We start from the raw sequence: 12700 nt of genomic DNA on the forward strand, positions 1-12700 counted from the left end.
TCCTATATTAGATTAGGTTATGTTTAACTACATTGTCAATAGCTCTAGAATTCCAAACCCAACCCCTAACCCAATAATAACTCAATTCTAATATTAGAATTCACTGTCTACATTCCTTGTAAGAGACGATTTGAGTCATTCCCTATACTATATTAGTGTAGTGGAGGTTTCGGTATTTTATTATTTGATACTCATTTCACGATAAAATTGGATTTATTAGCATACTTCATAGATATCTAGTCAGCAACCGTGAGCTTTTCACGCTCGATAGGAATCTCCGTCCGTAGGACCTCTGGAGATCATGTCAACATTTCCTTGAGCGGGGTTCTTTTGATTTTCTTCTTGTCGGGTCTAGAGCATTATGGGTTTTCATTCGAGGAGTGGGCTCCGCTATCTTGTTGTTGCAGAGTATTGTTTTGTCAATCGGTGGTAGAAGGATCAAACGTGGGAGGTCCGCTCAGTTAGTGAGCAATTTGGGGAGGTTGTTGATTTTGAACGTGTTGATTGGTCGCTCGATGAAGTTCCTAGGCATATTGTAATAGTCGCGGGTGTTGTGAAATTTGGATTTGTGATATGTACAAAAAGTAGGTATCCACCATTGAGACTTGGTGAATGAAGTCCAAGCGACTTCCACATGCTGGACTATTCTCTCTTCATGAGTTGGGGGATGATGACTCAGTCGATATTTTTTGACATAGAGGAGGTGGAGGAGTCTTGCACTCTGCTTGCAAGGAGGGGGTTGGACCGGCAACTTCCTTTTTCCTAGCAATTTGAGCTACTTGATGTTAACATACTTGACAGCACGACCTAACAGGCTGTCGAAATCCTTGGGGGGGGGGGGCTTTCTTACCAAGGAAGGAAAGAAATTTTCATCGATGAGCCCTTAAGAGAAAGCGTTTACTAATATTTCAAATGTGACAGAGGAGACATCCAGAGCGACTTGATTGAATTACTTAATATATGCTTTCAATATCTCCTTTGGCCCCTGCTTGAGGGTGAACAAGTTCAATGTGGTCTTGTGGTATCTTTGGCTAGCAAAATGATTGTGAAAACCATCTTGAAATCTTTGAAACATGAGATGGTATCCGATGGGAGTTGATTGAACCACCTGTGTCGAACCTAAGAGTGTTGTTAAAAACACTGGCACTTGACACCATCCGTGTACTAATGTAGCAGGATGACATTTTCAAACTTGCGAAGATGGTTTTCGGGATTGATTGTGCCCCCATACTCTCCGATTTGTGGTGGCTGGAAATAAAGGGGCATCTTATCTTCAAGGATCCCCTGAGAGAAAGGAATACTTGGTCGCTCTGATAAATTGCTAGCAGCGAGGGCTTTGCCTTGCTTCGGATCTCGGGGAGGTGTATTTCTAGTGGAGGATCCCTAAGACCGCTCAAATCTAGAAGATTCTTCCACGAGCATCCGAATCAGAGCATTGAGGAATTTAGTCGACTACACTAGCTTGGATCTTCAGTTAGTAGCTTGTGGTCCTTCGGCTGATGCTGCAGGTGCTTTTGAAGGAGAAGAATTTGCTGATTGTTGCTTTGTGCAAGTGCTTGTACTTTAGCCATCACTAGCCGTCAAGGTTTTCTAGTGACGATTTAACAAGTTATGAGACGTTGTCCATTTTCACATTTCAAATTAGGCGTAGTGTTCCTACAAGCTACCCCAAATTTGATCATATCTAAAATCGGTGAAAGATAGACTACCGATGAGATAATTTCAAAGTTGACTGGAAGAAAACCTCGAAGTGTGATCACCTGCAAGATCACCACGTGGAGGAAGGAGCGTTTGTAAGCAAGTCAGGGGATCCCTGACGCAGCCACTCCGACGCTTAAGTCAACAAAATAGAGGAATATGTGGAAGAGGAACAGTAGAAAAATATGGGATCCATGCGAAGCAAAAAATATATCTGCGCCTAGGGAGGCGAGACCCTTTATAATACCTTTGTAATCCCCGCATTAATGAAATGTCATGCCAAGATAAGGAAAATGTCTCCACTGTATTTTTGCTATATTGCGTATACACTACTCATATTCCGTATTTGTACAAAGATAATATCTCATGTGTTTCTGGCAACTCCATGCGTAACATTAATTATAGAATGAGTTCATGAGTCAAAGGGCCCATTGAACTTTCTAGGCATGACCCAAATAGTAGGATAATGGGTTTGTAAACCCAATCTCTTATCATGGGCTAATAGAGATGCTTATTTGCATGCCCATCTTACATGGAGTTGAAGGGTGCTAAGCCTCTAGAGTTGAGAGGATCCGATCGGATGGTAATCTTTGAACTAGCAGAGTAAAGTACAGAGGGAGCAGGACTCGTGAGATCAGGGTTGTCTGATCATATAGTAATTTCTGGGCTAGCAGAGTGAAGTACTGAGGGAGCATGACCCGTGGGATCGAAATTGTCCAATCAATTGGTAATCTCTAATATCTTGATTGGTAATTCACTCGGATTAACTTACCTAAACTTTGACGGTCATGTCAACTAAAAAATTGACTTTCTAATGATACATGAGAGCCACCTATATCGCAGAACAATAGCGAACATCGTAAGTTGCAATTGAGATGATTGCTCCATCGAGATAGATAATTGGCTAGTGCATAGTGGTATTATCACTATGAGGTTTATGAGTCAAATCCCGACTAGTAGTCAGGTATCTACCCTCTCCCATACTTATTCAACCGCCCAAAACTAGTAACTATCTGGAGACAAACCGGCAAAGACACTCGGATGAGAAATTACCTATTGCCACTATTATTTTGAAATTGATAAAAAAAAAAAAAAATGCAGCCATATTTTGATATTAAATATTAGTTGGTTTTGTATTATTTCTGTGTACCTTTAGAAAATTAATTAGCATTCCTAATATTAATGAGAATTATTTACTGCTCTTATTAGAATTTTGAATACTTAATTTTAACGAATCATGCCAACTGTTTTAAATATTAATTTTAGTATTTAATTTTGGAATAGAGCAATTTTAACCTGGTATTAAATAAACAACTTTAAAAGTTATTTTAAAAAGTAATTATCCTACTTTTTTGGTTGAAAATAACTAAAACACTTTCGGACGCGTGCACTCAAGCGCCCACGCTGAGCGCCTAACATTGCACTTTAGAGTCATGATACGTTGGGTGGCGCTTAGGTGCATGCGGGATACATGGATGCCGGAAACACTTCCGGACGCCCGCATGCACTGAGGCGCCCATGCTCGACGTCCAGCATATGATTACCAAGAACTCTAGATTCTCAAACAAGAAACCAGATTTTCCATCAAAATTTTAACATTTGATTTCACTATAAGAAACAACTAGACAATCACTTCATCCTAGAAAGCAGAATAACATCATAAGCTCAGTACTTTCAAAGATATGCTTTCAACCAATGTTTCTTATTCTTGAAAGGAACAGCAAGCCAAATTGGGAAATTGCACAAGCCTAGTCTACCTTGGTGAGCATTCGGACAGCAAGTGCCAAGCCCAAGATCAATATGGGCACAAGGAACTGCAATATCTTGATAATAAACTCGGATGATTTATCTGTGCTGTTGGGTTGAAGCGGTTCGTAAGCACACTTAGATGGAACGGTTGAAGAATCTATCTGGCCGATGTAGTACTTTGCCATCATATCCCTGGCCGAGGTGCTGTGGCCTATATCTTCAAAATCATTGGTGGCATCCTTTCCTAGGGAGAGATCAAGTGAAGAATCTAACTTTCAATATAATGGCGCCAGAGGATAGAACTTTTAGATTCAACATTTCTACAGATTTGATAAATCTTAACTAATAGCACAAAAAAACATAACAACGGTGCCTTCGTACCGGTTGATGCAAGCAAAACCTCATCGCCACCTGGATGGTCTTCCATAAATGGGGTGACATCGTAAACCTACAAGGAAGAAAATAAAAATGGAATCAATATAAAATCCAAGATCTTAGGATCTTCTTGTCAGAAGCATTTGTGAAAGTTGACAGCATGGTTTACTCAGCCGCAGAAAGCAACTGCAGAAAATATAGTCTACTGAGCATTCATGAATCATTGATTGCCCTTCGAGATTAAATATTACTTTGAATTTTGAAAGCCAGGATGAGGCCAAGATATATGAAATGAACCTAAATTGTGTAACCAACATCTTCATTTTCACAAAAAAAAAAAAAAACTTTAACTCTTAGATAGCACAGTTTGATAATCCAAGATATATGCAAAGATATCCAATCAAATAACAGCATATACAAATTTTCATTGAATCCCAGTCAAAAATTAAATACCCAAATTTTCACAAGAAGAAATGTAGTTTAATTGTAATATGAGCTTGAAAGGTGATATATCTCATTTATGTAAAGCAATGTTGGAAGTGTACATACTTAATTCAAGTATCTTTTTGCAAAACCCCAAGATGATGCAAAATTTCTCTATAAAGAAATATAAATTGGTAGTTGGTATACCACGGAAAAGAATATAGGCATAATCTTGTATAGAAACCTATATGGAAAGAGGCATCAATATCCTACATTGCATTTTTGGTTAGCAAGATAGCCCCTCTATTCTCAATGAAATCTGATGGAATAACTATTCCAGCATATAGTTATAAAACAAGCATAAAATACCAATTCTATCAGAATGGATATTTAGTCTCTTGTTCAAAGATGAAATTATTAACGAAAGTTGGCAATTTCACCAATCTTTGTCGTAATAGCTTGTTTCACATTAGGATTAACTGAAACTTAAATACTTCGGGTGAATTTACTCACTTTGATGCATTTTGGCACATATACTTGAATATCATGTAGATCTGAGTCCTAGACTCCTAGTCAAGATGAACACTGGGTCATTGTTAACACATTCAAGTCGTGTTCCAGTGGCAGACAAGTGCCTAATGTGTTCTACCAAAGCCAGTTATATTTATGCTAATATGCTGCAATTGTTAATTCATAAGCAAAAAAAAGAAATACATGTTTCTACTATATTTTGATCACTGAGAATAACTACTATATATATTTTTTTAAATTCCATTTTGTGAACCAAATGCAACATTAGTGTTTGACCCCCCTTTTGTTTTTGCCATAGGCAACATAACATCAAAACGACCTTACCTCACTATGACGCTTGTAAAATATCAGCATCACTGAGAGGCCAATGAATGAATATTCAACTCTCAAGTTTTCAATACTGACGCTTTCTTACTCTCCATTCAGTGGACTCACATCTATTCTACCAGAACAACTCCCAGTACAGAACCCTGGATTTCTCACTCAAAAACAGAAAATGGTAAAAAGAGAAATAAAATAAATCAGTTAAGAGTACCACAAAAACGGCAAACCGTAGATTCCGAGAAGATTTAGTTTTGTAAGGCTTGTTTGGTTCGTTCGTTTTCAGCGAACAAATTCTTGGCCTTGAGACACATCAAGTCGAAGAAATAACAATCCTTAAAAAGAAAACTTTTTCAGCAGAGATCATAAGCGATCGACACTCGAGCAAAAATATTTCGCTAACCTTACAAACAGGGCAACCAACTAAACAAGCAGGCGGACCATTAAAAAGGGGATAAAAATGGAGGAGTACGGACCTTTCCGTCGATGAGGAGCCAGCAATCTTTGACGACCTTGTGCTTAGCGACCTCATCGAAGTGATACACCTTGGAACTAGCCATTTCCTGCTCCGAGCCCGAGGACGAGCGATGTGGATCTTGAATCAAGCAGACGAGGGCTTTTATTCTGAGAGTTTTTGTCGCACCTCTCGCACGACCCCATCTCGCTTGGCTGCTAGTTGCCAAAGAAGACTCAAGACGCCAACTTGTTGGGCCTAAATCGGCCCGTTTAGACCCTATTAGTTAGGCCCACTTGTCTTGTACGTCTCACCTAACACCCTAAAAAATGATTTTCCCCTTATTTTATTTATTTATTTATTTTTTTAAAATCAAACTCTTCGAATTTCTCTTATATTTGTATTGGTACAAAGAATTAGCTGTGGCACGGATTCGAGGTGATAAATCTATGTACGATAAGAGCATCTCCCATATAAAATTTGTGAAAGGTTTTTGAAATGAAAAACAGTTAGAATAAAAAAGCTTAAATTATTATAGAGATGAGGTTAGAATAGTAATGAAAATTTAAATTTATATTTATTGAAATTGATATATATGTATGGAATCATGTAATTACATGTTATGAATTATATCATAAAAAAATCACTTACAACTTAATCATTAAGAATGTTTCAATAAAATTTTATAATATTGACATGACATATTGAAATCATACAAATAAATTTGTTTAGAACTTTAATCATGAAAGATGTCCTAAGATTTTTTTGCTTGAATTCTGGAGCTTGACTGTCTTTTACAAAGAATTAGCTGAACAAAACAATATAATTTAAAAGTTACAACACAATCCACCTTCAGTTACAGTATCAAATGTTGGTAGTGGACTACAATTGCATTTGTAGTTGTCATAATTCCCCACTCGCAGTTGGAAAAACTGCCCACGTACTCTTTATAAGATGCATCCAACTATCCAAATAAATAAAAGGTGAGAGAGATAGCGCTCTGAAATTGACAAGAATATAAACATCCAAAGCCTGTTTGTGGTAATCGGATGACAAGCATAAACAATAACACATCAATCGCCAATGAGTTTCCTTTTTCGTTATTGAATTCTTAAAAAAACAATTGCTCATGGTTTAAGTTCAATAATGGTATCATAGCCTTGTCAAAATATACAGGTTCGAATTCAATGGAAAAAGAATATCACTTGAATGCATGTTTTTTTAGCAAGCGATTGCAAGTTAACGTGAACATCACTTAAATGCATTTTTTTTTTAAACTGGATCCTCTGCCCTTAAATTTCTTGTCTCCGTATCCTACTCGTTGCTCCCAACCCATTGTCAACAACTGAAAGCTGCCAACCTGACTAGAACTATATCATAAGGGAAGGTGAATATAAAGAGATTGTTGTCGGCACGATCGACGTTGGAATCAGACCGCATCTAAGTAGGATTTCTTATGCCCTACTCAGATTTGGTCAGTTTCTGACGCTGATTGCGTCGATGGCGATCCTCCTAGGAACTCATCTTCCTCTCAAGGTATAGTTCTAATTGGACCGTCGATGATAAGTTGACGTGAATTTTTGTTAGAAGGCGCTGTTAAAAAAAACACACAGAAATCCTAAAATAAGTCTTGTTTTGGATACGTGACTATTAACAAATCAGATCTTCAATATGTAATTCTTTTTTCTCATCCCACTAGTTAAATAATAGAAGAAAAATATCATTTTAAATAAAAAAACAATCAAGAAATATAAATTCTTGATTGCAGCATCGATTGTAGAAAATAAAAAAAAAATACTAATAAATTTATATGAAAAATATTACATTTTGAAAATCTAATTTCAGAACCATTTCTCATCATAATTTTATCATACAGAACACATGCTTCTAGGATGTAGACAGACAATAGGACGCATAATATTTCTAACATAATAGTAAGGGATTAATTATCAGTAATTGACGATTTAAGATGTATCCCTTCATACATTCGACACCTGAGATGAAAGCAGTTTAAATGGGGTTTTTTATTTTTCAGTTCAAAACGACATTTTGAAGATCCGATTTGGACGATTAGTGCGTGCACGGTGCATGTGAACACGTGAAGCTTAGGGGTCAGTTCACATTATTTCTTATGATTTCTTTAAAAAAATTTATTTAAGTATTTTAAATTGAATTTTCTATATGAAAATTAAATTTAAATAAAAATTCTTCGAGTTTGAAAAAAAGTTGTCGAATTTGCTTTTAGTGGGCTGATTGAATCAATTTCATTATTAGTTTGTCATTTTTATAGTGAGTTTATTGATTTTAATTTAAGATGTTCTAATTAGAAAAGAAAGATTCGTTATTTTAGCTGTCTCCTAGTGTTGATTCCATGAATATAAAGGGAGATAAATATAAATATATAATTCATGACGTATGGTGGAATAAATCTTAGGTCGTTAGTTCCTGAGAATCCTTGACCATTAGGTCAGAGACGTCATGCACCCACCTTCTACGCTACACCCCAAAGGCGGAATGCCATCTAGAAAAAAGGTAGGTTTACTATCTTAGCGGCCCCCCTAATATCGATCCTATGGATATAGCGGGAGGTTCATGCAGGTACACAGGCTATAGGCGGAAATATCATCTAGAAGATAATATACAACCTTGCTTATGGAGTTAGAGGACATATTGGGAGACTCAATTGATTATTCTAGAAACTCAAGCAGTATGATTTTCATATCCTAGATAATTATCAAATTTAGCCTTTTGATTCGATCACTGTCTAGACATCTTAATAAAGTAGCACACCCCATATGGGGGTAGGGGGTTATGAGGGTCGCGTCACATATGTTGAGTTGATCAGAGAGCTATTTCGTCATGTCGATCATCTAGATGATGTTATACTACCTCCTTGAAAGGATCTCGATGAGATTAAGAAGGATCCCGAAGAGAATTCAAATGAGGATTCTATAGAGAGTTCCGCTGTCAGCCTACCTGAGATGCTCCTACTGACCCTAGAGAGAAAGGAATTGTGTTAATCTCTACTGTACTAATATCAATCCTAATGAGAGTAATGACTAACGCAATTCTTATATCTCTAGGCTTAACAGAGACAATACTCTTAGACGGTCTGACATCAAAACTCTTTATATAATCTAATACTCTTAGACGGTCTGACATCAAAACTCTTTATATAATCTTCGGATTCTCTTCTGGATCTTTCTTAATTTTTTTGGGATCCTCTCTAAGAAGTTGTATAATATCATCTAGATGGTCGACATGATGAAGTAGCACCCTGATTAACTTCATATATGCGACGAGCCCCTCATAGCACTCCCTGGGCTACTTTATTGAGATGTCTTGAGCTAAGACCCAAATATGATAATTATATAGGATAGGAAAATACAATTGCACGAATCTTCAGAATAATCAAAGCCTCCAACTTGTACACTTTCTCCTGGGCCAGAATCTTTACATCCGCACACGCTTGGCAGCCGTGCAGACCGTCTCAAGGTCCCCAAGGAAGAAGAGAATCCTATCGGAGATCGCTGATGCACGTTCTTCATCATCTCGACGCGCTGCTCTGCCTTCAACTCCAGCTATTGGCTGACTTGTGCCTAGAAACCTTCGAATTTCCCCTTGATGGATGAGGTAGTAATCACTTCCTTCTCTGATGATCTTCGTGCCACTGCGATGCAAATGCACGGAGTAGTCGAGCATATTCTTATGTTAAAAGCTCTAATGACTCGTGGAAGTGAAAAGAGTGATCACCCAACAACTCACACTCCAAAACGGTGGCATCGGTCTTGCACAATGTAAACATCTTTCCAGGATTTTGAATCATTCGGGGCATAGGATGTTGTCGCTCGATCTCCTCCCCATCTCTCCTTGAATAGGTTTGACCAGAGTGCATCGTCAGATGCCACGGCCTTCCACTTCCTGCAAACTATGTTACAGAAACAAAGAGCATTAAACCATTTAACCACGAGATGCACAACAAGTGGTTGTCAATTAAGACTTCAGTAAGCAATTAAATCAACAAAATTCTGATTTAATGTTGCAAATTCTAGTCGTAAAGAATCCTTGATGAAAGGAAGCTTAGTCAGTCATTGATTGTAAATCCTTATCCATCGAAGGGAAGGACATGAAGTGAGGTTATGCCAGAGCAATCAAAGGCCTACATGTGTATGCAGATCAGGTGCGTCCTGCATAATGTTCAGATTAAGCATGAAGCAAGACAACTTCATGTTTGTCTGGTGGCTAAGACTATAAATTTTAGATTCAAGCTCAGGAAACGGCAGTACTTATGGCCATAGAGAAGAACATGGTATTTCCACACGACGCAACGAACAGTTCTTTTTTCTCTAAAATAATAATAAATCGATTTGTACAAATTGTCACTTTTTTCCTTCTTCGACATCTAAAGTTCAGTGATTAGATAGAAGATCCATGAGATCTACGAATAAAAGACAGATGCGTCTGTGTTCAGTAATTGACTAATCGTTTATTTGACTCATAAACACGTCGCTAATTCGAAGAAACAATCATCGAGGTGAAGAATTAATTTACCAACCACAACAATCATAAAAGTCAATGGCGACAGAAAATTACAAAAAGAAGCAAACTTCATCGACATGAATGAAGAATTTAGCCGGCGGAAGGACGGAAACATGCAAAGGGAAGCAAATTTTGAGAATCTTCCATCAATACGAAGAATTCGAAAGGGGAAAATGTGAAGAGATGGAAGACCCGCAGAAAAAACACGACAAGAAGCAAACTTTTCAGACCGAATGAAGAATTCGATAAGCTGCAGGACAAAGACGTGCAACGGAAAGCAAAATTCGTGAAAACTCAGTGAAGATGAAGAATTCGAAAAGGCACAATGTCCACCGGAGAAGGAAGAGTTAAGGGGAAACACTAAGTAAGGATGGCCAACCTTGACGAGCGGCGGCGAGCGAGCGATGGTCCAAGGGGTGGAAGATCCGAAGCAGCAACTCCCCCGGCAATCTCTCCATCTCATCCTGAGCCGAAAGGCAGGCAGCAGGCTGCAGATCCGATGCTTCCCTTTGACCCCTTTTCTTTCCGCTCGCTTCCTTTGTGATCCAATCGATCCATTTTTTTGACTTTTAAATTTTATTTCCATTTTTTATCTCTGGGCCCCGCGCACACATGAGTTACTTACATAATGTTGGGGAGTTGAATTATCATTAATAATTATTATTATTATAAAATTTAAGAGTAGCCGATCATCACATAAACAAACCCCTCCCTTATTTAATTTCTTATTCAAGTCAAATTTGATCATCGCTGACGTCACGATAACACAACCACCACAAAATTCTTTTTTTTCCCAGCGTTACGAGCGTAGTTCACCAACGTTTGAAATCATCAATGAACGGTTCGCCTCCGGTTCAATCCTCTTGCAAGCCAGTTCATTTTTGAAACATTTTGCGATTTTTTTAAAATATATTACTCGTGGGGGACAAAAAAAAGGCGAGGGCAAAGAGGGACGAGAAGAGGAGACCGTCACCGGTGGAAGAATCCGGTTTGTTGCTCCGACTCATCGGTCTCGTACCCGTAATCATCGAGAAGCGTCGACCCCTCGTGCTCGAACCGCTCGATGCGCGACACCAGCTTCAGAATCTCGTCGTCCGCCTGGAATCCGAGGCAATCCTTTACGGTCAACGTTTCCAGCTTCCGGCAGCCGCCGATGACCACCAACAGCTCGTCCTTGGTCAAGTAGGACTTGCTCAACTCCAGGTGCTTCAGCTCCGGCAGGCACCGCGCCAGGGCCTTGGCGTCCTCGCGCCCGATTAGCCCGCGCACCTTCAACCCGACGAACCGCGGGCAGTTACGGCCGATCTCGGCGACCGCCTCCAGGAACGAGGAGGGCTTGGTCTCCATCTCCAGATGCTCCAGATCCTTCCACCGCCGCACCAGCTCCGGGATGCGAAGGTCGTCCTCCAGCATCAGGTTGTCCGGCAAAGCCAGCGCCTTCAATCTCGGGCATCTGCGCTAATAACCGATGAGCAAATTCGTCGAACAGGTAGTGAGCGATGAGGGCGACGAAACCAGAAGGAGGCGTAGACTCACTTGACAGAGGCATAGGCGAGGTCGTGGATGGAGACGGCAGAGGAGAGGGGGAAGGCGAGTTGGTCGACGACGCCCCGGGAGCGGTGGAGAGCGAAACGGAGGAAGGCGGAGAAGGAGAGGGGGGAGTGGAGGCGGTAGCGGAGCGCAAAGGCGCGGGAGAAAGGGCTCCAGGGCGTGAAATCGAGGGAGCGGAAGTTGAGGCGGCGCCAGCAGCTAGGGTCGAGGGAGGCGCGGTACCAGGACTTGCAGACGAAGGGGACGGCGACGGCGAGATCTCCGATGGCGAGGCGGCGGAAGATATTGATGAGGCAATCGGCCTGCATCTCGTCCCAGCGCCGATCCCCTTCCTCTTCCACTGCTGCCTTCAACATGTTCGATGAAAGGTGTGACAGGGAAGGCGAGGAAACGAAAACCATATCGGGTCGCCTGTCGGCAACACCGGTCTTGTTTGGGCACTAATCTGGGTCCGGCTACGCACGCAACGATCAGGGGGACTCGGTCTTAAAAGTTTTGTTTGCTCCATTCAATTTTTTCTTACCGAAGAGCTCAGTTTTCTAAATATCAGATGACGTATCCAACTTTAAAAATGCCCCCACCATAGTCCCATTTTACGCCGCTTAATTTATTTACCCCTACGGAATAACAATTGGTCGGGATAATTTTTATTTATTAAAATAGACAGATGTTTTTTAATGGCTTATTCCTATTTAAAAAATTATTATTTTTTAATATATTATAACAAATTATTTTTTAAAAACATTGATATAATTAGTAGAACTAATGCGGAAAGCATCCGACGATCGAACCCAAATTTTGATAATGACAAAGGGTTCAAAGTTAAGTCTTGTTGTTATCTAACATGTTGAATGAGTATTTCAGGAAAGTCCTAACTGTTGTTAGGTAGGTGAAAACCCTAGGGGGTAGTAACCCTAGGTCCTAGGGGGCGGTAACCCTAGGTGGAGAAAAGTTCTAACTGCGATTAGGCAAAGGGAAAACCCTAGGAGGTGGGAACCCTAGGTCATAGGGGGTGGTAACCCTATGCGGAAAGTCTTGGCAGGTCGATGGCTTCAGGCA

The 12700-nt window shown here is 39.8% G+C and overlaps 3 protein-coding genes across 3 annotated transcripts; all 3 read right to left on the reverse strand.

Annotated features, from left to right (window-relative positions):
- Positions 1 to 3275: 3275 nt before the first annotated feature.
- On the reverse strand, positions 3276 to 5764 carry LOC122007805 (cytochrome b5-like). Its single transcript, XM_042563331.1, has 3 exons — positions 5574 to 5764; positions 3829 to 3895; positions 3276 to 3691 (listed from the first exon to the last, which is right to left on the reverse strand). Exons 1-3 carry the CDS (start codon positions 5655 to 5657, stop codon positions 3447 to 3449), a joined length of 396 nt encoding a protein of 131 aa, XP_042419265.1. The 5' UTR covers positions 5658 to 5764; the 3' UTR covers positions 3276 to 3446.
- A 3129-nt stretch (positions 5765 to 8893) lies between these two features.
- Positions 8894 to 12151, reverse strand: LOC122012084 (F-box/LRR-repeat protein At3g48880-like). The gene is made up of 4 exons (XM_042568539.1): positions 11627 to 12151; positions 10470 to 11543; positions 9317 to 9479; positions 8894 to 9221 (listed from the first exon to the last, which is right to left on the reverse strand). The coding sequence occupies exons 1-2, from the start codon at positions 12040 to 12042 to the stop codon at positions 11060 to 11062; spliced, it is 900 nt and encodes a 299-aa protein (XP_042424473.1). The 5' UTR covers positions 12043 to 12151; the 3' UTR covers positions 8894 to 9221; positions 9317 to 9479; positions 10470 to 11059.
- LOC122009826 lies at positions 9005 to 10548 on the reverse strand. Its single transcript, XM_042566130.1, has 3 exons — positions 10470 to 10548; positions 9317 to 9479; positions 9005 to 9221 (listed from the first exon to the last, which is right to left on the reverse strand). The coding sequence occupies exons 1-3, from the start codon at positions 10546 to 10548 to the stop codon at positions 9005 to 9007; spliced, it is 459 nt and encodes a 152-aa protein (XP_042422064.1).
- Positions 12152 to 12700: the final 549 nt, after the last annotated feature.

Source organism: Zingiber officinale, chromosome 8A, assembly GCF_018446385.1.
Source record: "Zingiber officinale cultivar Zhangliang chromosome 8A, Zo_v1.1, whole genome shotgun sequence".
In the NCBI taxonomy this organism is placed as follows: Eukaryota; Viridiplantae; Streptophyta; class Magnoliopsida; order Zingiberales; family Zingiberaceae; genus Zingiber; species Zingiber officinale.

What these genes read in the sequence shown, in the direction of transcription:
- LOC122007805 (XM_042563331.1), bottom strand. Translation starts at nt 5,657, where the DNA reads ATGGCTAGTTCCAAGGTGTATCACTTCGATGAGGTCGCTAAGCACAAG. An exon ending in GGCTCCTCATCGACGGAAAG is followed by an intron (nt 3,896 to 5,573) that starts GTCCGTACTCCT and finishes TCTTCCTTGTAG; the next exon opens with GTTTACGATGTCACCCCATT. An exon ending in GGTTTTGCTTGCATCAACCG is followed by an intron (nt 3,692 to 3,828) that starts GTACGAAGGCAC and finishes ATCTCTCCCTAG; the next exon opens with GAAAGGATGCCACCAATGAT.
- LOC122009826 (XM_042566130.1), bottom strand. Translation starts at nt 10,548, where the DNA reads ATGGAGAGATTGCCGGGGGAGTTGCTGCTTCGGATCTTCCACCCCTTG. An exon ending in GCTCGCCGCCGCTCGTCAAG is followed by an intron (nt 9,480 to 10,469) that starts GTTGGCCATCCT and finishes TCTGTAACATAG; the next exon opens with TTTGCAGGAAGTGGAAGGCC. An exon ending in CGATGCCACCGTTTTGGAGT is followed by an intron (nt 9,222 to 9,316) that starts GTGAGTTGTTGG and finishes TTTGCATCGCAG; the next exon opens with TGGCACGAAGATCATCAGAG.
- LOC122012084 (XM_042568539.1), bottom strand. Translation starts at nt 12,042, where the DNA reads ATGGTTTTCGTTTCCTCGCCTTCCCTGTCACACCTTTCATCGAACATG. An exon ending in CTCGCCTATGCCTCTGTCAA is followed by an intron (nt 11,544 to 11,626) that starts GTGAGTCTACGC and finishes TTATTAGCGCAG; the next exon opens with ATGCCCGAGATTGAAGGCGC.